The following is a 27,686-nucleotide window of genomic DNA, read 5'->3' as shown; positions in this document are numbered from 1 at the left end:
AAAAATGTCCTTTTCTATATAAAATCTGTTGAATTCCTTATTTAGTGGAGGGTTAAGCTTGTGATTATAAAATAAAGGAAAATGTGAGAAGTCAGATGGGTTAATAGGTAGTCAGGGGATCCCAATGGAATTTGGGGTGTAAAATATGTGCTTCCTTCCCCAAAACATTATCTTTAGCAAGAACAAACAGGCCACCCTCTTTCCTTTGGAATCTCCAAATTTACCATGAGAACAGCAAGGGAGCTCTTCCTGAGTGCATAGCTTATTGTGAAAACAAGTTACCTATCCCACCCTTAGCAGGCCAGACAGGATGGAGAATTGTGAATCAGGTCTTTTGATGGGTTTTTACCCCTGCCTGGTAACTGAATGCCAATCTGATTGTCAAGGTTTTTTTTTTTTTTCCTTCAAAATTGTACTTAAAAAGCCCACTGCCACCAGTCCTTTCGGGTTTTTTTCTTCTCTTGGAAGCCTCCCTCCATGCCTAGTTGGAGGTCCTTGATTCTAATAAATACTTTTAAATCTCTTTGCTGTCCACTTGCAAATTCTTCTTCCATGTGAGACAAAGAACCGAGGAATCAAAAATAACTGCCTCCATTTTTGTATAGCAAAAGTATGTCATTGCAAAAATTAAAAAAAAAAAAAAGGAAGGAGGAGGAAGGGTGGGAGTGGGACAGGAGGGAGGGTGGGATGGGAAATATCATTATGCTCCTACATCTATTTATAAAATAAATGAAATTTGTACAACTTTTATAAGCATAAAAGTTTTAAAAAGAAATAAAATAAGAATAAAAGAGGTACATCAAATAATCTCACCAAAATGAGAAGACCCAAATAAATAAATAAATAAACCAAAACCAAAGCAAAAGGCCATTAGGACATCCAGGGGAGGCTCTATTGTAATCAGGATTCCGAATTAAGGTATCATTGAAAATTGTGCTTTTTCAGTTTACCTCTGTCCCCTACTCTGATATGTGAGGTAATGGTAACAATAGAGTGCATATTTGAGAAGTGAGAGACAATGACAAATTTTCACTGAATCTTATTTTTATAAGACAGGATTTTTAAGTCCAGCTGTGAAAACATTCAATGATAAGCATAGACTGGGGCAAGTGATCTGATAATAATGCGTAGTGCAATGCATTGCAGTTGGAAAATAAAACAGTGAAGACAGTAATGGATAAAGCAAAGGTGAAACTACAAACAAAAACAATGCGCAATGAGAGTCTTACCAGGTTTCCAATGATAAGAAGATGGTTGGTTTCATCACTCATTGGATAATGTTCCAGAGCCAAAAAATATATGTTTAAAATTATGCACATGGTAAAGAAAAGATCAGTAAATGGGTCCGTAATAATCCTCTGGAAAATCTCTTTCAATTTTAACCAACAGGGAGAACAATTCCATATCAAGAAAGTTTTAGCAAACCTATACCAACACAATGAGCATAGCTTCTTGGATTTTTTAATTTCTGTAGTGAAAAAATAAAAAAAATCAAATTTTAGAAAACTATTTATTTTGACTTTAAGAGAAAAAATTGCCTATTACATGCAAAGAGAGATTTGAAATTAGACTTCTCATTTGGAATTAGGAAAAGGAAGTATTCAATACTAATAAAAAGCAGAGTGGTATAAATTTCCCATATTTCATTTTGCTTGCTGAGTTAGACAAATAAAAATCAGTCAAACTATATATTAGAAGAAAAAAAACACAGAAATATCTCAAGAAGACAAATATAGAAAATAGTTGAGAACATAATGATTTATAGTTGCTAGAATTATATGCTGTATAAAATAATGCCTTTTAGTATTGACCATGAAAAGAATTACTGGTAATATATTACAAAAAACAAAGTAATGATAGCTCTACTGAAATAATCATGTTCGATGCTCCTATCTGTATTTTTAGTTACATGTTAATACTCCAATATGCTTTTCAATGTTAAGCAAAGAGAACACAGGAAATTCTTTGTCACTTTTCAGTGATCTTCTGAAATGTTTAAAACACTATGCTTCTGAATTTTTCTTTATTATTCATACTAATCTTCTCATGTTTTTCCTTAAATTCTCATTCTAACTGGAAGGTGTCCGGCGCGTAACAAATCTTCCCAGGGAGATGAATCAATTAATTCACAAGCTTTTATTGGGATTCCGGTCCCAGGCAAGGTTCACCAGTCCCAACAGAGTGGGGGCCGAGGAAGTCATGGATCAAACAGAGATTGGGCGTGGAGGTTAAAGGTTGAGGTAGGTCTGATCCTCATTGATTGACCTTTAGGCACCAGTGGGGACCTTGACAAGGACTTTTCATCCCTGGAAGTGTGGGAAGGGACTCTCCATTCCTGGAAGTGTAGGTCTTCTCTCCTTGCAGATCCCAAAGCTATCACTAACCATCCAAGGTCCTGAAGAAATTGCAGGATTTCTTTAAAAATGTATCTTCCACGAATAGAACGCTCCTCAGTGAGTGTTTAAGTATTTTTCCTTACCTTCTTTTTGTCTGAGAGTAGTATCTTCCAATATATCCACAGACGTGTTTATGGAAGTTGATGATCTTTTCTTCATTTCTATTTGTGTTATCTGAAAAAAAAAAAATTTGATGGGTCTAACTGCCTTCTTATCTTTGTAGGTTCAACTCTATAATGGTGAGTTGTATAGCCATATAAAAAATCCTGGTTCTTGCCTTTAGAAGTGTTTTAGGTTTCCATCATTGGCCAAGCTTTACACTTTTGGCAGTATTAAACTGATTTAGGATTATGGTACTCATACTTGGAAAACAAATGTATATCCTTGCAATTCAATAAAATTATACTGTGGAGCCAACCATAAAATCAGTAGAGATCAGGAGATGGTAGTATATTATCCATATTTGACAAAAGATTCAATATACACAGTTTAGGATTACTGTGTTCAGTTGGTAAACATACTACTGAGTAATAAAATAACAGAATATTTCACTAGCATATACTTTTTCCTTTAGTAAGTATATGTTAACTTTATAACTTTTTCTTAAAGATTTTTATTTATTTATTTGACAGGTAGAGTTACAGACAGTGAGAGAGAGAGAGAGAGAGAAAGGTCTTCCATCCATTGGTTCACTCCCCAAATGGCTGCAACGGCTGGAGTTGCACCGATCTGAAGCCAAGAGCCAGGTGCTTCTTCCTGGTCTCCCATGCGGGTGCAGGGACCCAAGCACTTGGGCCATTTTCTACTGTTTTCCCAGGCCACAGCAAAGAGTTGGATTGGAAGAGGAGCAGCCGGAACTAGAACCGGCATCCATTTGGGATGCCAGTGTCACAGGCAGAGGATTAATCTACTGTGCCACGGTGCCAGTCCCAAAGATTTTATTATTAAGATGCTACAGTGTATGTTCAAAAAGATGATGCTTATGATACAGTAAATAACATCCTCAACTGTATCATGAGTATATAGGGAATATCTTGTTGTAAAATTATTACAAGTAGTGATAATGTTTGCTGGAATTACACCAAAAATCAATTCAATAAAGATAATGATATAGGTACTGGGTGGGGGCAGGAGAGGCCCTAAAATATTATTGATATAGTCAATGCTTTACTTTCTACTAATTTGCCTTGAACTATAGATATATTTTACAATATAAAGTGAATGAACCACATATCAGTCTATTAACCTATCTACCTTGATTAAACTTCTATGACAGAGTTATAGAGAGAGGTAGAGACATAGAGAGAGGTCTTCCATCCACTGGTTCACTCCACAGATGGCTGCAAGGGCCAGAGCTGTGCCAATCCGAAGCCAGGAGCCAGGAGCCTCCTTTGGGTCTCCCACACAGGTGGGCGGACTTTGGCCATCTTCTACTGCTCTCCCAGGCCATAGCAGAGAGCTGGATCGGAAGAGGAGCAGCCAGGACTAGAACTGGTGCCCATATGGGCCATATGGCCCATAAGGTCAGGCCCTTTACCGCTCTGTGCCACAGCACTGGCTCCGAGATACACTCTTGTGTTTATAATAATTTTTAGTCTGTCTACTACACCATTAATTTCATGAAGATGGACAATTTATTTGTACTTATTGAGAATTATTTCCAGTGTTTAATAAAGTTGTCATTGTTAATTAATTAGATAAATAAGGATGCTATTTCCGATGAGACATGTAACTATTTGTATTTCTACGATTTTATATATTTTACTTCCTTAGGTTTTGCCAGTAACTGACAAATCGCAGGAAAGTTTCACCTGCAACCTGTGTAACTGATGGATCACATTGTTTCAGCACTGAGCCTCCTGAACAAGAAAGCAAGGTGGTGGTAGTTGTGCCTTCTTCCTGTGTTAAGAAGTCAGATGTCAGAAAGTAGCAATCAAATTTAGCAGCTGCAGTTCCTCAATGAGGTTTCAACTTGAAAATTCATGAGAACATTTATCATATGTCTGCTAAGCAGTTGCTAATAGCAGTTTAATTGTCAGTACTTATATTCAAGTACTTAAGAATTTTATGTTGACAGAATTTTCTCCATTGAGACACCTATGCCTTGCTGTGTTCTTTTTTTCCTTAAATATTAATTGATTTATTTAATTGAAAGTCAGATGTGACAGAGATGGTGGGGGGGGGAGGAGAAACAGAGGGAGCAAGAGGAAAGGAGAGAGGAGGGGGAAAGAAAGAGTGAGCGAGAGATCAATCTTCCATCTGCTGATTAACTTCTCAAGTGCTTGCAATACCCAGAGCTATACCAGGCTGAGCTAGGAGCCAGGAACTCCATCTAGATCACCCAAATGGGTGGCAGGAACCCAAGTACTAGTGCCATCATCTTGTACCTCCCAGGTGCACTAGCAGGGAACTGGACTGGAAGAAGCCCAGAGCAGTGAAGTACTGGGACCAAACACACAAATAAGCAATGCATGCATTCTAAGTAGTAGCTTAACCCACTGTGACAGGACACCTGCCCCAAGATGTGTTCCAGATAGTCTCCTACTGTGTTTCTAACCTTTATTACAAGTACACTGAACTTGATATAGTACAACTATAAACAACTAATATCTGGTTTAATATTTTGACTAAATCTACATTTGTTACCTTCGGGGACCAATTCTCACTTTTTATCATGTAAGATATTGAAATAGTTTCTCTACCTCAAAAGGTTCTGACAATGAATGAATGTAAATATGTTAGCACTGAGTCTAGAAGATATTAGGTAATAAATGTCATATATAATTAACATATTGTAAGAAATAATTTAGCTTTACATTCTTTGATTTACATTCTTTGAATTTATTCAAAGAGAATTTTTTCCTCTAAAGGCCAAGTGTTTTATGTGGATTACTGAGTATAATAATTTGGGTAAATTTCCTTAATGTCATATACAATGCTGATATGCTATAATAATTTTATTAATATTTCTTGATTTTAGTTGTACTTCACCATTTTAGTTAAGCATTACTAAGTGTTTTTCATATATTTATTTCATTTGAGCCTCAGAACAACCTATAAGAGATATTATCATTATATACTTCTTACAGAGAAAGAAGCTGAGATTTAGAATGGATAACAAACCTTACCAAATACCATACATCTATTAATGGCTAATGTGGGCTGAAATCTATATTTATTTGACTACAAAACTGAGCTTTTAGCTAATATTATCTACAGCTTTCCTATGTTATGCAAATATTCAGTGTCTAAGCAATCTCTCATTCCAACATCAGAAGTAGAATTGACTGGGCTTCTTTTTACTTATTTGAAAGGCATAGTTACACATAGAGAGAGAGGGAGAGACAGAGGGAAAGAGACAGATCTTACATCTGCTGGTTCACTCCCCAAATGGCTGCAACAGCTGGGCCTGTGCCAGGCTAAAGCCAGGAGCTTCTCCTGGTCTCGCACATGGGTACAGGGGCCAGGCACTCAGACCATTCTCTGCTGCTTTCCCAGACCATTAGCAGGGAGCTGGATCAAAAGTGAAGCAGCCAGGACTCAAACCAGCGTCCACATGAGATGCCAGCACTGCAGGCAATAGCTTAACCTGCTATGCCACATCTCTGGCCCCTTGACTGGTCTTAGATAAGCCACCCAAAGGTTCCTTGGCATGTTCCACTCTAACTTCTCCTCTCACCAAGGTTTTTTATACATAAATACAAAAGGGAAAGAAAATAAATCTTGTGAAAATGATTCTTAGTCTCAACTCCCAGGAAATTCTGAAGGACAAAATGTTCCAGGATTGTTCCAGAAAAATAAATTCTTTATAATTGAAATATTTTTACTAAATTAGGAAGGTTTTATGTGATCAACAGAAAAAAAAAACATGAATGGTAATATTGGGAAATTTGAGACTATTCATGTTTTTCATAAGAGGAACTAATAGAGTATTTCATCATATGATAAGAGAAGTATTGTCATACACTTGGATGCATTTGTGAGTAGCCTCAAGCCCTTCAGATTTTGAAATGCCACTTTAGAACAAAATACACATTCAACATGTCATTCTGACCCTAATCATTCAATCTGAAGGAACTCAGAGTCATTTTTAGAGACAGAAAGCTTTTGTAATTTGCTTTCCTGTGACTTACTCATGGGTGATATAATGGCTATTCAAAAGCCTCTTTTCATTCGTATTGTCTTCATACTGGCACGCATGCTATGGATACAAGTAGCTATCAAGCATTTGGTGGGATCCTACATTGTTATTCAGGCTCCAAGGACTTTCTGAGGATTATTGACTGAAGATAACTTGATATAAGGCTTATATATAAAGGACAGCTAACGATTCCCCATTTCTGACTCATGAAAGACATTTACTATCAGTGAACCTCGTAGCCAGCCTTACTACATATTACACTTAGTTCCAGATTTCATCTTGGCCCCTCGCTTTTCCCCCATCTCTTTTGATCCTCTTCATGTGAGAATATGACACCTCTATCTATCTACTTGAGAAGGAGAGAAAGATTTCATTCTCTGGTTCACACTACAAATGCCTACAATGGCTGGGTAGCAAAAGTCCTAATTCTAGAAACTCAGTCCAGGTTTCCCATGTGGATGGCAGGAACCCAACTACTTGTGTCCTTACTGCTATTTTCTAGGGTGTGTACTAGCAAGAAGATGCAATAAGGGGCCATAGCCAAGAGTCTAACCCAGGCACTCCAATGTAGGACATGAGCAATTTTATCATCATCTTAACCATTGGAACATATACCTTGTTCCTTTTTTTCCTCTTCAATCTAGATCCATTTCCCATCTACCAGAAAAATGGTTCAAGGAAATGGTATAAGATAGCTTTGTAGGGGCTGGTGCTGTGGCACAGTGGGTAAAACCACTGTCTGCAGTGCCAGCTTCCCATATGGGTGCCAGTTCAAGTTCTGGCTGCTCCACTTCTGATCCAGTTCTCTGCTATGGCCTGGGAAAGCAGTGGAAAGTGGCCCAGGTTCTTGGGCCCCTGTAGCCACATGGGAAGATCTGGAGGAGGCTCTTGGCTTTGGATCTGTGCAGCTATGGCCAATTGGGAGTGAACCAGTGGATGGAATCTCTCTCTCTCTCTCTGACTACCTCTCCTTCTCTCTCTGTGTAACTCTGACTTTCAAATAAATAGTTAAATATTAAAAAAAGATAGCTTTGTAGGATATAAGAAAGCTGCTCTGTTTAGTTTTCTTGGTCCTGCTCTTCCTGTTAGCACATCTATGGCACAATTTGGGTATTTAAAGATGATTTTCCACAACTTACTTACTGCTGTTTGTATCAACACCTTCAAATTCATAGACTGAATTTTTTTGCCATGAGGCCAATATTATGAAAAAATACTCACACCCGACAATAAGGGAATTAAAATTAATTTAAATTATTAGTAGGTTTTACTAGTCATGGATTTAATTATTCTATTGATAAAATAATTTCCTACACAATGATGCACAGCACATTTCATCTTAAACAAAGCAGAAACCCAATAACATAACATGAGTTTTTCTCTTTTCACAACTTTAGGAAAGTATTGTAATCCATTACTTTAGTCCTTAATAATTTCTAAATTAGGGAAGTCATTGTCACTTTTGAGTAGCACACAATGTCCAAAATTAATTCTGATGTGTCATTTGAAACAGGTTCAAATCAATAAACTATGCCTGTATCAAAAGAAGTTCTGAAAACATATACTTCAAGTATATTCACCATTACCAGCAGTAGTAACACATTATTTTGGAACAAGAAATTGTATTAGAGGCATTTTTTCAGGTTGTCTTCCACTCTTAACTTTGTGCTCTGAGGAAGGTATGTTATATAGCAAAAGTGAGCCCCTCTGATTGAAAATGGCCTTTTTAATCTGATCATGCTATACACACAAAAATTAGCATCTATCAGAAAAGCAACATACTCCAAGACCTTGAAAAGATATCTTTAGCACTGTGATTTTAAGAACCTAACAATATACACACATACCTCTCCTACTTCATCTCTTTCTTGAAGTTCTTTTAAAGTCTGTTGAAATGTTGGCCCAATCTTCATGGATCTTTCAGCAGCTGCTTGCTTTTCTTCTTCATAGGCCACAGCAAATATGCCTAAGAACAAACTTGCCATATAAAAGGCAAACCAAAAACTCACCACAACAAAAAAGATCATGTAGATTTTCCCAGAGGCATAAAGAATCTAAGAGGAGGACGAAACCAGAATAAAAGATGAAAATGTTATTTATCCTCTTGTATTCCATTTTAAAAATGAAGAATAAAAATCGGTTATGAAAATATTTAGACTTTAATCTTTAACTTTAGACATATGTGGAAGGGATAGAACATATACTATAAAACTAAAGCAAAGATTCAGTCATTTAATTCATTTGGGGTGAGAATCTGACTTCCATGTATTAATAGAGAAAACACATTGAAAGGAAAAGTTATCTCGATAAAAATTTCATGATACAAAGAAATTTATTTTCTTTGTAATAGAATTTTAAATGTATGCAATTTAATCAGAAAATGTTTAGAAATTTTCTTCTGAATATTGCTTCTATGAAAAGTCATAATGTGGTGCAAAATCAGATTTACACAGAGGTAGGGAGCAGGGATATTTCTATTCCTATCAGCCTACCTGTTTTGGTGAAAAAACCTTTAGACAAAGCACATGGAAAAGGTACATGATGTTTGAAACCATTACAGTAGGCAATATTTATGAATGGAAAAACACAACAATTCAGATTTTTCAAACTGTGTATAACTAGTTTTATTTAATAATAATTACCTTAGATAAGAAATTTTAAAAATTTAGAAAAATTATAAGTGGAACATTAGAAAGGCAAAATATTGTCTACTAATTTATAGTCATTGGTTAAGACTATACAAACAAAATTCAACAAAATAAATGGAAACAGTCTTAACTTTTAAACATCTACTCAAAACTGTATAAAAGTATTATCTATAGAAAATATTGTACAGATAAAGAGAAGTAAAATGCTTATGCAATAGAAGACCCAAAATTCCATCAGAAACAATTTTACTGACCTAGAGACCATTTCTCTTTAAAAGTATTTTTAATGAACCTATTATCCAATAATACAGCTATTTAGAATTTAGTTATGTATTTTTATCACTGAACAGGTTGTTATTTACAATAATGCAATCAACAGTCAGAAATAAGTATTATAGAGTACCATGAAGACTATGTACATTAATAAATAATGCTTATTTCCTCATTATGTACAATATATCTATGTGATATTTAATGTTGTTTTCAAGATACAGAAGAGAAAGCGAAATCAGAGAGGAGAAATTACTCCTAAGATCTCATAGTATGGGAGTTACATCTGAATTAAAATCTTTCATTCTTTCTATAAATGATGCTAGTGAACTAAAACATATTTCTATGATGCTAGGAGTGTTAAAATGTATACCTTCTTACTGGCACATAAAAGTGTAAAATTCCAGTTTTATTAAGTTTTATAAATATAATTATAGCTCTCCTTTCAAATGAAACAATGCACATGGCAGCTACACAACAAATGTTAATTACACTGTTAAATATAACTGTTCTGTGAGGATTTACACTGTTGTTCATTTCTGTATATGAATTTTAAGGGTATTTGGATCAAATCTTTGTTGAATGAACAGAAAAAAGTGCTCTCTAAAGCATGAGCTATAGTCTTTGGGAATGACTGATGAATTTCCATCAGTTCCATTATTAGTTCAGTTTATGGCAATGTTAAGAATACAAATCTAGACCAAGTCAAAGCGAATGCTATCTATACTAGTTACTAAGAACTTAATGCATAATTTTGATGAACACCCTGAAAGAACTCCAACACTTATCACATATCGAATGGTCTGCTGTTTCACTATGAGAAGGAAAAGATTGTCTTTAAAGCAATGCTATCCAGAAAATTGGGTAACATACTTTTGGAAATACACAGAAAAAGCAATACCTTTATTGGGATATAAATTATATAGTTCATAAATAACTATTTATATTTTTATTAAAATTTCATTAAGATACAATTTTATATATGTTAAAATATTTTAAGAAAAAATTTCACAAGTATTTCTCTGATGGTACTCTAAATTGTCATAAAAATGGAATTATAGATGTTTATTTTACAGCAAAATTTTAAAACATATCCATGCATTTTTTTATAATGTGTATTCTTTTTTTTTTGACAGGCAGAATGGACAGTGAGAGAGAGAGAGACAGATAGAAAGGTCTTCCTTTTTCCGTTGGTTCACCTCCCAATGCCTGCCACGGCCGGCATGCTGTGGTTGGCGCACCATGCTGATCTGAAGCCAGGAGCCAGGTGCTTCTCCTGGTCTCCCATGAGGGTGCAGGGCCCAAGCACTTGGGCCATCCTCCACTGCACTCCTGGGCCACAGCAGAGAGCTGGCCTGGAAGAGGGGCAACCGGGACAGAATCTGGCGCCTCAACCAGGACTAGAACCCAGGGTGCCATCGCCGCAGGTGGAGGATTAGCCTAGTGAGCCACAGTGCCGGCCTATATATGTTCTTCATGAACTTTTTGAATACCACTCATCTGCATGAATTTTTTTTTGACAGGCAGAGTTAGTGAGAGAGAGAGACAGAGAGAAACGTCTTCCTTCCCTTGGTTCACCCCCAAAATGGCTGCTACGGCTGGTGCTCTGTACCAATCCGAAGCCAGAAGCCAGGTGCTTCCTCCTGGTCTTCCATGCAGGTGCAGGGCCCAAGCCTTGGGCCATCCTCCACTGCCTTCCAGGGCTACAGCAGAGAGCTGGACTGGAAGAGGAGCAACCGGGACAGAACCGGCGCCCAACCAGGACTAGAACCCAGAGTACTGGCACCTCAGGTGGAGGATTAGCCTAGTGAGCCACGGTGCTTGCCATCTCCATGAATTTTTAAATGTTTCTGCAACAAAACAAGCTCACTTTTCAATTCCATTTCCCACGAGCTTTTTGAAAAATGCTTGTATGTATTAAGTGTTGACAACAAAAAGTTAATAAGACAAAATCTTTGTCCGCCATCCTGTCACCTAGTGGAGTAAATACAGAGAAAGAAATTACACTGTATTCTTGTATTCCAATATAGAATGTGCCTTATTCAGAAAAGAAAGTTTCAAAAAGCTCAAATAAGAAGTCATAGCTTTGATGTAATAATTTGAGGCATGACAATGAACATAGTTATGAGAAAAGTTGAATTTAGGTAAATGGTACAACATACATAAAAACAAGACATCATGAGAGATGCTCACTTAGGAAACAACAAGTCTTTATTTTCAAATGAAACAGTATATATTTGGATATTTTTAGGTAACAAATCTGTAGAAGCATAAATAACCATTTATTTTCATCCATGAACTTCATGCCATAGGAATCTGAAAACCACAGAGGGATTTTTAGGAGGATAACATGAGAAGAATATTTTAGGAATAAGAAACTCCCAGAGTTGTGGGAGAAGTATTGATACTTGTAAAAATGATTGGAAAATAGCAATATAATTACAAACATAACAAAATTAGAAACACATAGTTTGCATAAATAAAAATTTTACATAATATTTCCATGTTCTTATCAAAATTACAATTGTGCTACATGTATTTATGGTTTCCTTGATTTTCATTTAGTAATATGTTATGAACCTGTCTGTGGTTCAAATGTTTTGTGTTATCCTATCATTATCAGTGACCTGTAGACACGTTTTCTACAATGTATCTAGTCAATCAAAATAAGCTGTGAGTGTGTGTGTGTGTGTGTGTGTGTGTTTTATAAAAGGAATATTCTCATTCAACTAAAAGATAGCTTTTTAATCCAAAGACATTTGTATTTATTATTGTCTTTTCATATCAAGTATGCTGCTTTGACAATAAAATTGTATATTCTACTCTAAAGGGAACTTCAAAGAAAATCTGAATCCTATTTCAATGGGTATTTTATCTTTCAGAGAAAATATGTTGCATAACATAATTAGTTAGGAACACAAACTCCCAGAATTTTCATTTCATTTCAAATCTCATAAAAACAAGCTTTATATTACCATAACTGAAGCATGGTTGAATATTAAAATGGGAAAAGAAGAAACAGAAGAATAAAAAAATAGGACACTGCATGTACTGCACTCAGGAACTGTTTAACACAAGGTAATTTCAAGGGTTCAAAATGTCTTGACTAAAGCATTGCTACATAAAAATGCTCTTTACTCATTTAATATTATATATGTAATTATCACAAATTTTGCAACAGAACATTGAGCTCTGGCAGGCATACCTATTATAAATTTGAGGAAGGTACACAACTTTTCTGAGTCTTAGTATCTTCATATACAAGAGAGGTACACATATGCTTCTCAACTTACAATGTACTTATGTCTCAATAAATGCACTTGTAGCTGAAAGGTTTTATGTAAAATACATGCTTTCACCTGATCTGTTGACCATCATAGCTGAGCAACACAGTGCACTGCAAGTATTGGTGGTTAAACTTGTGACTGCCTTGCTAGTGGTGGTCTATGACTCATGGCCACTGCCTAGCATCACAAGAGAGCACCACATTGCATACTGCTATCCCAGGAAGGGATCCAAATTCAATAAACTGTGATGTTTAGTGAACAGCATCACTTTTGTACTACAGTAAAGCCGAAACCCTGCTAAGTTGACCCATCATAAGTTGGTTAGTGGGGAAGGCAGGGGGAGGGGAGTATTCCTTTATAGAATTAATTCAAAGAGTAAATAAGAAGTCACATACCTTATATAATAAGCATACCTTATATAATTTTCATATATATTCACTAATTCTGATTCTCTTCTATTTTGCTTAAAAATTATTTTACACATAAAAATTTAGTGAAGTGTATAATATTTGAGGGTTATTTTAGAAGTGAGGGCATGATGCCATTCCTAAGTACAGTGTGAAATCTCCACATTCTTACCTGGTGATAAAGTGCTTCTGGGTAATCCTGAGTCATCAACCGAAATAAAGACAAAAATGCTGAGCCAAAATTGTCAAAACTGGTGAAGCCATGATCAGGATTTATGCCAGCTTTGACACACACATATCCTTCAGGACACTGACTAGAGAAGCCAAAGAAAACAGAAACTGCTCACTTTAGGTGACATTCAGATGATGGAAAATCATAAATATAAACCATCTGTCTATGAATAATAGAAGGTTCCTTCTTCCACACAGAGCAATCTGTCATCTTCCCGAAAATTCCTGGGCAAAGAACTACAAATGAGATCAACTGCAAGTTGATAAATGTGAACAGTGTTCGTTGAACTAAAATTTAAAAAGGGGCCTCACACATAATTTTTGTCACCACTTTAGTTTTTGTATGTATTTTGGTATTAAAAATAAAAACTGTATATTAATCATATAGGACATAATGCTTCATAATGTATATATACACACACACACACATTGTGGATTGGATAGATCAGGCTAATTAACATACGCATTTTCTCAGGTACTTATCACTTTTTTGTGAGGAGATTTAAATCTACTCCATTATCAATTTTCAAGAATACAAAAATATTGTTATTCACTAGAGCTCTACTCCACGATGTCATAGAGGAAATGGCTGAGTGTCAAAGGAGAATTATAATTGTTTTAAAATAGTACAGATAAACATAAAACTGGCTGATTTGGGGGTTTAATCTTCAAAGGGTCTTAACTCAAATGCTTAGATCACATTATTTAAGGGTGAGAAACTATCACGGTGCGCTGGCCGCAGCACGCTGGCCGTGGTGGCCATTGGAGGGTGAACCAACGGCAAAGGAAGACATTTCTCTCTGTCTCTCTCTCTCACTGTCTAATGTCAAAAAAAAAAAAAAAATTGATGAGCAGTACATGCTTGCTCTCTGGTAGAAAGAGGAGACTAATATATATTTACTTTTTTTTTCAGAGTCCAATATGTTTATCTACTGAGGGGCTTGAGTATGGTGGTCAAACGTGACAGTAGTGGTTTAATAAATCACATTTCATTGATCCACGCCCTCTTACAGTATTCAGGGTTTGGTCATGCAACTTGTTTTAGGCATTTATTACTGGAACAAGAAGAGGTTTAAAAAGCATTTATGGATTGGGCTTTGCTAAATTGTTGACCCACGTAATCAGAGCAAATGAATTTTTGTTGCTGCACTAAGCTACAAACTTTTGAAGTTTGCCTTGCAGTAAAGTATGATTGCTACAGGCAAAACATGACATGACTTTCTCTTCTTGCCTCGAATGTATCAATATGATTTAATTATTCATGACCAGAGAACTTCAAAATGCATTTAGGTCATAGTGGAGTTAGGAATGAAATTAAAAGGGTTGGCAAAAGTGGAATGGGCCAGTCACAACGAGATGGGTTCACAATTTGTGTTTGAGAATTGATTAGAGACCTACCATGAGCCATGCAAAAATAATTTCATGCTGAGTAAGTGATAAAATGTATAATTTGACTAAATTATATAACTCATGCTTCACTGCTCCATGAGGCTTTTGTTGCTCTGAGCCCCAGAGCACAGAAAAAGGTGAGGGTATCAGTGAATGTCGGGTCAACCCAGCTGAGCAAAACAACACAGGAATTACGTGTCTGTCACACACTACTGAGAAGCACCCTGATTCTGCTTTTTATTGCTCCATCTGAAATTATGCGACAATAAGACATGAAGGTTCTGTCCTACCAAGGAAGAAGTATTTATAAATGCTGAATAAAATGACATTTTTATTAATATAAACTCTAGCCATAAAAGATATACAAAATAAGTGAAATAACAGCAGGTTTTTAATATTTTTCCAAAAAACAGATTGATCTATCCTCTCTGGTAATGCTTCCTGGCTCTGGGGTGCACTAACAGATCAGTTTTCTGTTTAAATCTTACGCATGTTGTTTCTTAGCTTCTTGACCTTCAATGCATCATTTAGTTCTATCTGTGGCTTATTCTGTAACATTGGATTAACATACTATTTCATATTGTGCTGAATATGTATGTCCACTCAAAACACACTTTGTAGGCCGCGCCACAGCTCACTAGGCTAATCCTCCGCCTGCAGCGCTGGCACCCCGGGTTCTAGTCCCAGTCAAGGCGCCGGATTCTGTCCAGGTTGCTCCTTTTCCACTCCAGCTCTCTGCTGTGGCCTGGGAAGGCAGTGGAGGATGGCCCAAGTCCTTGGGCCCTGCACCCTCATGGGAGAGCAGGAGAAAGCACCTGGCTCCTGGCTTTGGATCGGCACAGCTCTGGCAGTAGCAGCCATTTGGGGAGCGAACCAACGGAAAGGAAGACCTTTCTCTCTCCCTTTCTCTCTCTTTCTCTCTAACTCTGCCTGTTTAAAAAAAAAAAAAAACTCTTTCAAAAATAGTTTGGCAGTTTTATATATATGTATATTTGATAGCTGTTTATAGCCCTTGTCTTTACTGTTGAGGGACAGTGTTTTTGCTTCTCACTATTTGTTGAACTCTTTAGTAAGCATAGAGTTAATCTTACGAGCATGAAATAAACTGAAAGTAGGTTATGTAAAATTATGAGAGAGAATAGAAGAGGAAGGAGGGAGAAGGGTGGGAGCATGGGCGGGAGGGAGGACAGGATGGGAAGCTTCACTATGTTCCTAAATCTGTATATATGAAATACATGAAATTTGTTCACCTTACAAATGTTAAAAAAAACTGTTTTTTTGAAAGGCAGAGCAAGAAAGACAGACAGACAGACAAACAGAAACTGCTAGTTCACTCCCCAAATGGAAGCAACAGCAAACTCTGGCCAGATGAAAGCCAGGATCCAGAAACTCCATCCAGGTGTTTCACACGGGTGGCAGGGCCCAAGCCCTGGGGTTATCTTCCACTGTCCTCCCAGGCTGTATTAGCAGGGAGCTGTGTGAGAAGCACGGCAGTGGGGGCTCAAACCTTCACTCCCACATGGGCTGCTGGCACAGCCAGCGGTGGCTTAACACACTGGACCACAACTTGTGTCCCAGCTGTGCAAAATTCTTATGTGGAAATCATGACCTCCAAGGTGATGGGATTTGGAGGTGGAACTTTGAGTGGGCAGCTAGCTCAGGTGAGTGCAGACTTTCTGCCGCTGATTGCTGCCCTTACAGAGAAGGTGCAGGACAGACCCCACACCATTCTGAAAACAGAACCATCCATGAGCAAGCAAGCCATTCCCAGACACCAAATTTTCTGGCACCTTTATAGAGAATTCTCAGCCTCCCAGATTGAGAGAAAGAGATCTCTGTTGTTTATAAGCCACAAACCTAAGGTATTTTGATGCAGCAGCCTGAATGGGCCAAGATAACTTCTTGCCATGGCTTTCATCATAAAGCAAAATAATGTAATCCAGTGGAAATGAAGAGTAAGAGCAACACTCATTCAGTAAGTAGTATTGATTGGTGACATCAACTTGATAGGAGAAAACATTCACACCACTTACCCAGCGTCTGTTCTGTTGCCACACAGGAGAGCATATCTTTCTCCTTCCAAGTAATAAAAGTTGTCTGTTTCTGGAAAAGAGGAAAGAAACAATACTGTATGTGTAATCTTGAGTTTGTGGAATACCTGAAGGCTGGCAGGATCTGCATAGAAGATGAACAGCCCTGTCTGCAGCTAAAAAAGCAAAGAGCTCACATTCTGGCCTTTTTCACCTAGCATCTGATGCATAGCACGAGGCCTCCTAGGACCTAGCAGCTGCACTGAAAGTGCTAAAACTTGGCACAGAGACAGAACCACTTTATTTAAATGAAGGGTTTGAGAGAATGAATAAAATTAGCCAGGTACAAGCAGGCTTCTGAAGGAAAAATCCAGGACTACACTGAAAACTGAAGACCACATGTGGGCTATGACATATTTATCAATATATTAATTATTAATTTATTTACTTTTATTTATTTGAGATGCAGGGGGACAGAAAGTAATAGAGAGAGAGAGAGAACAGAGAAAGCTCCCATGTACTAGTTCCTCCAGAAATGCCCACAATGGCCACAGCTGGGCAGAGGCCAAAGCTGGGAGCCGGGAACTAAATCCAGGTCTCTCATGTGTGTGTGTGGCAGAGCCCCAGTCTCTAGAGTCATCACTTACTTCCTCAGAGAATGCACTTGAGTGGGCGGTGGGGCCAGGGTAGAAATTTAACCACTCTAATATGGGATACAGCTGACCCAAGTGAAAAAAAAATTTTTAAACTTTTATTTAGTAAATGTAATTTTCCAAAATACAGTTTATGGATTACAATGGTTTCCCCCCCATAACTTCTCTCTCACTCATACCCCTCCCATCTCCCGCTCCCTCTCCTACTCCATTCACATCAAGATTCATTTTCAATTCTCTTTATATACAGAAGATCAATTTAGTATATATTAAGTAAAGATTTCATCAGTTTCCACCCACACAAAACAAAGTATAAAATACTGTTTCAGTACTAGTTATAGCATTAATTCACATTGGACAACACATTAAGGACAGAGATCCCACATAAGGAGTAAGTACACAGTGACTCCTGTTGTTGACTTAACAAATTGACACTCTTGTTTATGGTATCAGAAATCTCCCTAGGCTCTAGTCATGAGTTGCCAAGGCTATGGAAGCCTCTTGAGTTCGCTGACTTCGATCTTATTTAGACAAGGTCATAGTCAAAGTGGAAGTTCTCTCCTCCCTTCAGAGAAAGGTACCTCCTTCTTTGATGGCCCGTTCTTTCTACTGGGATCTCACTCGCAGAGACCTTTCATTTAGGTTTTGGTTTTTTTTTTTTTGTTTTTTTTTTTTTTTTTGTTTTTGCCAGGTGTCTTGGCTTTCCACGCCTAAAATACTCTCATGGGCTTTTCAGCCATATCTGAATGCCTTAAGGGCTGATTCTGAGGCCAGAGTGCTGTTTAGGACATCTGCCATTCTATGAGTCTGCTGTGTATCCCACTTCCCATGTTGGATTGTTTTCTCCCTTTTTTGATTCTATCAGTTAGTATTCGCAGACACTATTCTTGTTTGTGTGATCCCTTTGACTCTTAGACCTATCAGTGTGATCAACTGTGAATTGAAATTGATCACTTTGACTAGTGAGATGGCATTGGTACATGCAATCTTGATGGGATTGTATTGGAATCCCCTGGCACATTTCTAACTCCAAGTGAAAATTTTTAATTAGTAAACTAACTTTTATATCTTAAGGAATGACTTTATTGAAAAAAGATAGTTTTATGAGACTCTGATTTTAAGCTTCCTCTGATGGAATTAACATGAAATTCCTCTAATGAAAATGAGATTTTGGCCGTAGTCTTGTTGGAAAGGATAAAATTTGTGCAATTACCTCTCTGAAGATTGGGCACTTTCCTCTCCTAATAATGAAACTGATCCAAATTAGCATTTGAGCCTCATCACAGATTTACAAAGTTTGCTCTGAAATTCAGTGTTCACCATTTCTATGAAGATTCCTTTACATTCAATAAAGGTTTGAATCTACCATGGATGGTATGTGCTTCTTACCTCGGATATAATATGGATTTCCAGCTCTGTTGTGCAAGGTTACATTTTCATTTTCCTGGGGCCATCGCAAACATTTATGCTTCAGATTACCCATGAAGAGTCCCATTGCAATTAGAGAAAATATGCTCAGGAAAAACAAAGTTAAGATAATGGCACCAAGGAGTTTCTTTAAGCAATGAATCAGGATAACTACAAGGGATTTCAGACCTGAAACAGAAAGGTTTGTTTGTGGTTAAATAAAGTCTCTCAGTTGAGCATTAGCAAACCTTGCCCTTGTAAAATGCATAATCCACTGAAACCCACAGTTTTGTATTTCATATTGAATTCTCATTATCTAGGTCTAGTAAACAAAAGGAACTAAATACTAACCTTTGAGGTTTCGGTATTATTGTTAATTTATAACACCTGACAAAATAATTCAGGCACAATATTTAGAGTTAGTTATTTCTTTTTATAAAGTAGGTAAAGGTATAAAGCTATAAATGTAAGTGAGTTGGAAATATTGCTGAAATAAGAACTGGTTTGAAGAAACAATACTCTACATTCAATAAGGATTCAGATTTGAGAGTAGATTAAATAAAGATTTTGGAAAACATTAGTGATTAGCAATAGAATAACACAATTGTGATGTAAATAAACTGTATTTATATCAGTATCCTTCTAATTGAGAATTCAAATATAAAGCTGGCTTTATTTAAGGATATTTTTGTAATTACTAAAAAACATTATAAATTCTAAAAATACAGAAAACAAGAAACTAAAACCAAAAATGATGTGATTTATCTCATGGGTGAAACTACTCTTATAATTATGGTATATGAACTCATTCCTTCCTTCCTTGCCTCCCTATTCATCTTTTCTCTTCCTCTCTTCTATGTATATTTAGGCCCTTAACAACTGCTTTGCTCAACAATGAATAAGAAAATATTAGCTCTGTAATGTTGAGCAAGATATCAACATTAGTATTGTCTCATTTTATTAGCATTGAAATGGGAATAATAATATATTTCATATATTAATATAGAAGAAAAAAACAAAGTGTAAGAATGAAACTGGCATCTTATGATTTGATTATTGTTTATGGCTTTTGTCTATACTCCTGTGAAACAGTGGTCTTTCTACATTTTAATTGTTGAACATTATAGGTAGTGTGCATTAAGCCTGCAATTGTAAAGTAAATTGAAAGCATGTTATTACAAAAACTAAAGGAAAACCAAGAAAAAAGGCAAGAAGGGGATTAAGGGTAGGAGGAAAGGAAGTATGGCTATCTTCTTAGAACTGTGTCTGTGAACATGAAATCTGTTCTCTTTATATTAATAAAATTTCAAAAAGAAGAATTGAACACCTATCCCTTAAAATTATCTATTCATGTGTTTAAGTTTCTTGAGTGAAATGGGATAATGTTGAAAAAGACTCATTTCTAAGGCCAGCTCCATGACACAGTAGGTTAATCCTTCGCCTGCAGTGCCGGCATCCCATATGGGCGCCAGTTCTAGTCCCGGCTGCTCCTATTTCAATCCAGCTCTCTGCTGTGACCTGGAAAAGCAGTAAAAGATGGCCCAAGTCTGTGGGCCCTTGCACCTGCATGGGAGACCAGGAAGAAGCACCTAGTTCCTGGTTTCAGGTCAGCGTAGCTCTGGCTGTTGTGGCCATTTGGGAAATGAATCAATGGAAGGAAGACCTTTCTCTCTGTCTCTCCCTTTCACTGTCTATAACCCCACCTCTCAAATAAATGAATAAAAAAAAAATCTTTAAAAAAAACCTCATTTCTGTGGCTAAAGAAATATGTTAATTAGGATTAAATCTGAAATTTTAATTCTTATTATACTGACAGAAACTTTTAAAGCGTTTTGCTACTTACCATTTTTAAAAACATTTTTATTTATAAAAATTCCATGTATTTCACAGATACAATTTTAGGCTTAGGAAATATCAAGATATTTCCTACCTATCTCTCTCCATCTTCCTTCTCTTTTTTTCCTTTTAACTTTTACAATAGCATCCTGTCAATTTACTTTATAATCACAGGCTCAATGCTCCACTAAAGAAATAATTCAACAAGTAGAAAGTGGAAAGGCCACTGTTCTGCAGGCATATAGACAAGGGCTATAAACAATAATCAAATCTTCAGCTGTCTCTTTCATTTATATGCATTAGATTTTTGTACTCTATATGTTAGATATAAATCGAAGAAAACATAACAGTTATTTTTACTACAGGCAAATCTTTTTAAGTTTTGCATTGAAGTGGAATTCCTGTGTCAAAATATGTGACCATATCAAAAGGCAGAGAGAGAGAAACGGATCCGCTGCTTTGCTTTCCACATGCCCACAAAAGCTGGGGGCTGGGCCAGAACAAAGGCAGGAGCAAAGAACTGAGTACAGGTCTCCCACAGGTATGGCAGGAACCCAAGCTGCTTTTGCAATCACATGCTGCCTCCCATGGTGCACATAGCATGAAGCCAGAATTGGAAACAGAGCTGAAACTTGAACTCAGGTATGGGTTGTGGGCATTCCACGTGTCATCTCATGCTATGTACCAAAAGCCCACCCCTCAAATCATTTTTAACATATGAACCAACGTACAATCTACAGTATAAAATATGTAGACTAGTATTAAAAAATTGGGATGTTGAAACATATTGTCACCAAATATTACAATAAAACTAAGACCAAGGAATTCCAAGATGGTTGAACAGGGAGAAGACATGCTGATTTTGACCAGGGGAAGATAGCAGAAGAAAGCAGAGAAAGTGCATTCCCAGGGGAGAGTTGGAGAGTTTACAGTCAAAATTCTACAGAAAGAAGAGGGATGTGGAAAACAGTGTGGAAAATGCAGACACAGCAGCAAACAGGGACGCCATCCACGACTCCTGCAACCAGGGGAAGGAGACAACAGCTTCTGAGAGCAAGGTGGGAGCAGACAGTGGCAGCCTGTGCTACTGGCGATATTGCTTGAGGGAGAACCTTGCAGACCACACTGACTTTGAATCAGGCCTGGGGATCCAGTGAGAGGCAGGGTACTCACCTAATCCAGTGAAGGAAAAATGCATTTTTTATCTCATATTCCCTCTACAAGGGCGCCTGGTGACTAGCAGGAGAAGGAGCCATCTTGACACAAGTAGAGGCTGTGGCAGCTCTCGCACACGTGTGACCAGGGGACTTTACCACAGAGAAAAATCCTTGTTCTCCACTGACTTTGAGTCTGCATGGGAGGGTAGGCATCCACCTAGGACTGTGAGGTGCTCCCAACCTCTCAACATATCACAGGCTCCAGCGCTCAAACTGCCAAGTGCAGCAATTGCAGGTAGCTGGCTCAAGGAACGCCTTTGCTCTCTTCATGGATTGGGCAGGCTTGCAAGGCTGAGAGGATCCTCTGCACCCTATGATTGTGGGAGACTTGTGCACTGTGACTGTAGGAATTCTGTGACTGCACAACAGGATGTTGGGTATGGTTGGGTCTCTGGACAATCAGTGTCTGGTGCCAGAAGCTTAGACATCCTTGACTGCCTGGGGTGAGCCATTGCAAAGGGCTCTGGGATCTGAGTGCTACACAGATCCTTTGTGCAGTTCAGGTGTCTACATAGGTGGGGGTTGTACCCACTGTGGAATAACCATGGGCATTGAATACCTTGGAACAGAGGAGGTGATGGTGTGATTACACCAAGAGGTGTGATCATTCCCTCCCCACCACTGACAATAGAGGAGATCAACTATACCCAAATTGGTTGTCACCCTGGATTCTCACCCTACCCTTGAGCATGACCAGGGCTCCCAGCCCCACCCAGTACATGACTCTGCATATCTGCTGAAGGAGCAAACACTCCATGATGTCAGATAGGCATAGCTCAAGGATAAAACCTATCAGAGAAGACAACCAACAAGTGTCTCTACAAATGCCTAAAATAAATGCAGAAATACATGAAACAAGAACAGGAAAGACAACATGACTCAGGAAGGAACACAATGCTTCAACATTATGATGTGAAGATGAAAAAATTGATGAAATGCCTGAAAAGGAATTTAAAAACTAATCATAAAATTAATCAGCAACAGAGAAGCAAATTCATGAGATAAAGAAATCCATACATGATGCAGATTCAAAATTTTGCTGAGATTCAGATACTGAAGAGAAATTAAACTGAAATATTAGAAATGAGAATTCAATATGTCAAATAGAAAATACAGTGGAAAACCTCAACAACAAACTTGGTGAGGCAGAAGAAAGAATATCTGACCCAGAAGATAAATCATTAGAAATATCTTTATCAGACAAAAAAAAAAAGAAGAAAAATGTAGAAAAACTGAATACAGTGTTTGAGACTTATAGGATACTATCAAACAACCAAACAAACATGTTTAAGGAGTTCCTGAAGGCATGGAAAAGCAAAAAATTGGAAGGCCTATTCAGTGAAATAATGGAAAACTTCCCTAATTCGGAGTAAGAGACTTCCAAGTATTGGAAGCACATAGAACTCCTAACAGACAAGATCAGAAAAGATCTTTAGCACTAAACATTATAGTCAAACTTTTAACAATAAAGAATAAAGATTCTTAAATGTACATGAGAGAAACACTATACAACTTTCAGAGATTTCCCAATTAACAGCTGATTTCTCATCAGAAACCCTACAGGCTAGGAGAGAATGGAGAGACATATTCCAAGACCTAAGAGAAAGAAACTGTCAACACAGAACACTATATTTATCAAAAGTCTCATTTATAAATGAAGGTGAAACAAAGACCTCTGAAAACAGAAAGGCATTGAAAAAATTTGACACTACTCGTCCAGCCTTAAAAACAATTCTTAAGGAATTGCTACACAAATAAATAGAGAATGATAGTCACCATTATGAAACAATGTCAAGGCAGAGAATCTCTTAGAAAAAATACAAAGGCTCCAAAGCAAACAATATATGAATATTTATGGGAAAATGGTAGCACAAGGATTCCAAGATGGTGGAATAGGGAATGGGCCTACAGCTCTAGGCTAGGGGTAAATAGCATTAAAAAAAAAAAAAAAAAAAAGTGGAGGAAGTACATTTGTAGGAGAGAGTTGGAGAGAAAACCACAGGGGAAATTCTATGGAAGAAAGAGGGATGCCTGAATCAATGTGGAAGGTGTGGATACACAGCATGAGCACAGACAGAACACCCAACCTCAGCAGCTGGGAGCCAGAGAAAGCACCAGCTTTAGAGAGTGAGGTGAGATCAGATTAGGGCAACCCATGCCACTGGTGATATAGCGAGAGGGAGAGCTGGGTGTGAGTCTGGCCTCAAGCCCTAAGGCGGATAGGGTACCAGCTAACCCAGTGAAAAAATGGGCACATTTCTCTGTCCCCATTCACCTTACAATGGCACCCAGCAACCAGCAGAAAAAGGGTGGGTGCCATTTTGGATATAACCTGCAGCTGAGGAAGCTCTTGGACACACCCAGCAACTGGAGAGGACAATACACCATCCTGTCTCAGTAGTGGCGGTAGCAGCTTGGGGGTGCACAACTGGCACCTGGCAGGGAGAAGACAACATTGTGAAGCAAGTAGGAGCTGCAGCTGGTGGTTCTTGTGCACACATGTGATCCAGGGATTCTACCAGAGGGAAAATCCACATTTCTCACTGACTTTGAGTCTGGCTGGGAGGATTGACAGGGGGCTGGGAAACCACTGAAGACTGTGAGGTGCATCCAATTAAACATATCACAGGCTCAAGGCTCAAACCACATAGGCAGAGCACCCAGAAGCAGCTTGCTCTGGGAATGTTTCCACCTCTTTATGGACAAGACAGGCTAGTAGGGCAAAGCAGATCCTCTGCACCTTGTGACTGTGGAAGACTTATGTGCCAAGACTGGGAACTCTGTGACTACATGGGAGGATATAGGATATAGCTGAGTCTCTGAGCACTCAAGATGAGCAGCTCCATAAGCTGATTATCAGGGGTGGGTCATTGCAATGGGATCTGTGCTCACACAAAAAACTGCACAGATACTTGGTGCAGTTCATATGGCAGCATTGATGAGTATTGCAGATACTGTGGGCTAACACCTGGGCTTTGATCACTTTGGAAGAGAGGAGATGAGGGGATTACTATGCCAATAGAGGTGATCATACCCTCCTTTCTGCTAAAAAGAGGAGATCTACCATGCCCAACTTGGGTGTAACTCTGGATACTCACCCCACCCTTGAGCACTGACCAGAGTTCCCTGGCTACACCCAGAATATACCTCTAGGTATTTACTGAGAGAACAGATACTCCATTAAGGCACAGAGGCATAGTAAAAAATAAAAGCCATCAGAGGAAAATTACAACAAGGATATCCACAAATGCCTAAAAATAAATATAGAAATTCAAGAAACAAGAATAAGGAAGAAAATATGACCTCCCCCCAGCAAAAGGAACACAACACTACATCAATATTAAAATGTGAACATGAAGAGATTGATGAAATACCTGAAATGGAATTCAAAAATTAATCATAGGATTACTCAGAAGCAATAAGAAGCAAATTCGTGAATTAAAGACATCCTTACATGACATGCATGAAGAAATTCCCCATGAAATTGAGATTTTGAAGAGAAATCAAAATGAAATATTAAAAATAAAGAAGTCAATATGTCAAATAAAAGATACAATGGAAAGCTTTAACAACAAACTGTAAGGCGGAAGAAAGAATATCCTAGCTAGAGAAAAATCCTGGGAAATTTTTTAGTCAGACTTCCCCTCACCCCCCAAAAAAAGGAAGAAGAAATAAGAAAAATTAAAAACAGTGCTGGAGTTTTATGAAATACTATTAAATAACTGAACATATGAGTCTTAAGAGTTCCTGAAGGTGTGGAGAGAATGGACCAGAAGGCATATTCTGTGAAATAATTACAAAAAAAACTTCCTAATTTGGAGAAAGAGAGATCTAAGTACACAAGGCATATAGTTCACTTAACTGACATGAACAGGAAGATCTTTACTACAACACATTGTAGTCAAAGTTTCAAGAGTAAAACATAAAGAACAGATCCTAAATTGTGCACAAGAGAAATGCCAAACTACTTTCAGAGGATCTAATTACATTCACAGCTGACTTCTCATCAGAAATCCTAAAGCCTAGGAGAGACTAGAAGCACATAGTCCAAGTCTTAAGAAAAAAAATTGTCAACATAGAATACTGTGTCCTGCAAAGCTCTCATTTATGGATAAAGGTGAAATAAAGACCTTCCATAACAAACAGAAATTAAAGAATTTGTCACCACTCATCCAGCCTTGTAGAAGATGCTTAAGGATGTGCTCTACACAGAATCACAGAAAGATAGTCATGAGTATGAAAGAATGTGAAGGCAGAAAGTCCCAGAGTAGAAGTACAAAAGAAATCCAAAGTAAAAAATAGGAATATTTATGGAAAAATGGCAAGGTCAAATCACTACTTATCAATAGTCACCTTGAATGTAAATGGCTTCCATTCTCCAGACAAAAGATGCAGACTGGCTGAATGGATTGAAAAATAAGACCAAGCTATTTGTTGCTTACAAGAAACTTAATTCACCAACAAAGATACACACAGACAGAAAGGTAAAGGATGGAAAAAGATATTTCATGCTGATAGGAAGCAACAAAAGGACAAGGGTAGCCATCTTAAAAATAGACTTCCACACAAAAACTGTAATGATAAATAGAAAATTCAACAGGAAGATGTGACTATACTAAATGTATATGCACCCAATGCCAGGGCTCTTGCCTATTTAAAAAAATAAACCGTTAGTGGATCTAAAGCAAGATATACACTCCAATGCAATAATAATGAAGGACTTCAGCACACCACTTTAATCAATGGGCAGATCAACTAGTCAGATAATCAACAAAGATACAACAGATTTAATCTAAACTATGGACCAAATGGACCTAATATATCTGCAGAACCTTTCATCCTGCAGTTGTAGAATATACATTCTATTCATCAGTGTGTAGAACTTCCTATAGGATAGACCACTTGATATGTCATAGAGTAAATGTCACCAAATTAAAAAAAATGAAAATCATACCATGCATCTTTTCTGACCACAAAGGAATAAAGCTGGTAACAAATCAAGAATCTCAAGAACATATGCAAACACCTGGAGATGGAACGATATACTCCAGAATAAACAGTGTGTTATAGAAGAAATCAAAAGAGAAATAAGAAAATTGTGGAAATAAATTAAGAAGACAGTACAACATGTCAAAACATATGGGATTCAGCAAAGCAGTGTTAAAGGGAAATTTATTGCCCAACTAACTGGAAAAACACCAAATAAATGAGCAGTAACTGCATCTCAAGGGCATAGGAAAATAACAACAAACTCTTGGAGACTACCACATTGCCTGAACTTCAGAGACAACCTCATGGTTTGAATTCTGCTAAAGGCATAGATTTCAAAGAACACTTCCTGGCCTGAATTCTGCTGAAGGTATGCTTGGCCATATTGCAAAGGTGATAGTTCAAGTTACGTTAAATGCAAGGGTCATTTCACATGTTGCTGAAGCAGCTAAGAAAATGCTGTGGGCTTTGGTAAACAACAGTGGGACATTCACTCCAGCTAATAACTAATCATCCTCAAGACTCCTACACATTGTGATTGTTCTCTTAATCCCAGCTTCCAAGCAAACAAGTCCTTCCTGTAAGCACCAAAATTCTCCATTGTTCCCTGTTTTACTATGTTTAAACCCCCTTAATTTGAAATCCTGTTTTTATGAAACTGCACATTTTTTATGATTAATTGATCATGTCACCTATGATAATAAATACTTGGAGTAACCAGACACCTGGGCCTCCACCTCCACCTTTGGCAGTAGACAGAACACCCCTGATTTCCTCACATTAAA

At 37.6% G+C, this 27,686-nt stretch overlaps 1 protein-coding gene across 1 annotated transcript in view; it reads right to left on the bottom strand.

The window, feature by feature from the left end:
* Positions 1-27,686, bottom strand: part of SCN7A (sodium voltage-gated channel alpha subunit 7) — a 97,032-nt gene that overhangs the window by 29,732 nt on the left and 39,614 nt on the right. The window contains exons 7-12 of the mRNA XM_089328249.1: positions 18,842-19,048; positions 16,803-16,872; positions 13,322-13,463; positions 8,385-8,591; positions 2,480-2,570; positions 1,230-1,468 (exon numbers count right to left, since the gene is read on the bottom strand). Of these exons, the coding sequence (XP_089184375.1) occupies positions 1,230-1,468; positions 2,480-2,570; positions 8,385-8,591; positions 13,322-13,463; positions 16,803-16,872; positions 18,842-19,048 (956 nt within the window). The remainder of the gene's footprint in view (positions 1-1,229; positions 1,469-2,479; positions 2,571-8,384; positions 8,592-13,321; positions 13,464-16,802; positions 16,873-18,841; positions 19,049-27,686) is intronic.

The sequence above is a fragment of the Oryctolagus cuniculus genome, chromosome 3 (assembly GCF_051225735.1).
Source record: "Oryctolagus cuniculus isolate XC-2025 breed Fujian yellow rabbit chromosome 3, ASM5122573v1, whole genome shotgun sequence".
Lineage (NCBI taxonomy): Eukaryota > Metazoa > Chordata > Mammalia > Lagomorpha > Leporidae > Oryctolagus > Oryctolagus cuniculus.
This window is presented reverse-complemented; position numbering and strand designations above follow the sequence as displayed.